The 1,314-nt window shown below is 42.5% G+C and overlaps 1 protein-coding gene across 1 annotated transcript in view; it reads right to left on the bottom strand.

Moving 5' to 3' along the window:
- The window catches only part of LOC108166279 (protein shisa-5-like), a 3,175-nt gene extending 1,861 nt beyond the window's left edge, over positions 1-1,314 (bottom strand). The window contains exon 1 of the mRNA XM_017304629.1: positions 1,223-1,314. Within this exon, the coding sequence (XP_017160118.1) occupies positions 1,223-1,314 (92 nt within the window). The remainder of the gene's footprint in view (positions 1-1,222) is intronic.

Raw genomic sequence — 1,314 nt, 5'->3', positions numbered from 1 at the left:
TTGAGACCATAACTGCCATGAAGCGCCGTACCAAAGAAATGACTCTGCAACGAGATGGTTGTTGGTTGTTGGAACTTGAATGTCCCTCCCTTAAATAACTCATTCGACAGCATTCCTCAACACATGGAAAACACTGCTCAGTGTGAGATAGACATAAAGGTTAACACTTTTAACTGACTTGCCAGTCTTTTAGATTTTAGTATTTTTAAATTAGGTGTTCAGTGAAAGGTTTAATTTAGGGGGGGTTTTGGGACGGGGGTTTGGCAGTTGAAGCCCAGAAGATATAAATTAAATGCAAACAGGCTGTGATAACAGTCACAGAACATGTTATGCTTGCCTGTGAAAGGAGCATTAATGTAATAGCAGAAATGAAATGTCAAGCCTTTCTGGATAGTTTCACCCTTTAACAATGTACTCTTTGTTATTTAGATCTCAATATCTCACCACATTACATAGTTTTGGCCCACTTTTAAAATAATAGTGCTATATTTTATTAAATGAACAGTAATGTTTGTCCTGTGTGTCTCTGTGTTGCCCTGCGACAGACTGGCGACCTGTCCAGGGTGACCCCGCCTCTCGCCCGGAACGTTAGCTGGAGATGGGCACCAGCAACCCTCCCGACCCCACTGAGGGACAAGGGTGAAAGAAAATAGATGGAAGGATGGATGGATAATGTTTAACAAAGAACAAGTGAAACTTACATGAATGTGACAGTATGGCCCCTACTAACTTAAGAGTAGTGAGATTAGTCATCATTAAAGCTACATCTCTTTACTTTTTCTAATACAAAACTGCCAATAAAACCTGCTGGTACAGAAACTCTCGCCATCAACAGATTCAGACTTGGTTAAAATAACTTTCAGGGTTTTTTTTCCTCTTGTGCAACATGTGATGTGACTCCACCCAAATTTGTTCTAAACCTCTCTGTGTTTCATGCATCCACCCAATCTCTACAGATCTGTGCTCTTGTAGTTAAGCATCTGACTCCAATAATGCGGCATCCCTTTCATAGACCTAAAAGGCTGTTTGTCATTTGTTACATGCCTGTCAGGCTGTTTGTTTCTCTTTCCCCTCCCCCTCTCTTTTGTTTGTCTCTTCACAGGTAGTAAGGAAAGCTGGTGTCAATCTCTCCTGATTGATCCTCGTCAACCAAGGCCCAATCAGCATCCAGGGAGGCCTTATATAAGCATCCCAGCCGGAGATCTCTTGAGGGGGAACTGACTTTACCTGACGCATGTCTTGTTGCTCTTGGTGTGAAGGTTTGTGGTGGGAGTTAGAGGGCGAGGTAAGTTTGGGGTACCCTGTACATGTCAT

This window comes from Poecilia reticulata, linkage group LG5 (genome assembly GCF_000633615.1).
Source record: "Poecilia reticulata strain Guanapo linkage group LG5, Guppy_female_1.0+MT, whole genome shotgun sequence".
In the NCBI taxonomy this organism is placed as follows: domain Eukaryota; kingdom Metazoa; phylum Chordata; class Actinopteri; order Cyprinodontiformes; family Poeciliidae; genus Poecilia; species Poecilia reticulata.
Note: the sequence above shows the minus strand (reverse complement) of the source record. Positions and strands in the feature narration are given on the sequence as shown.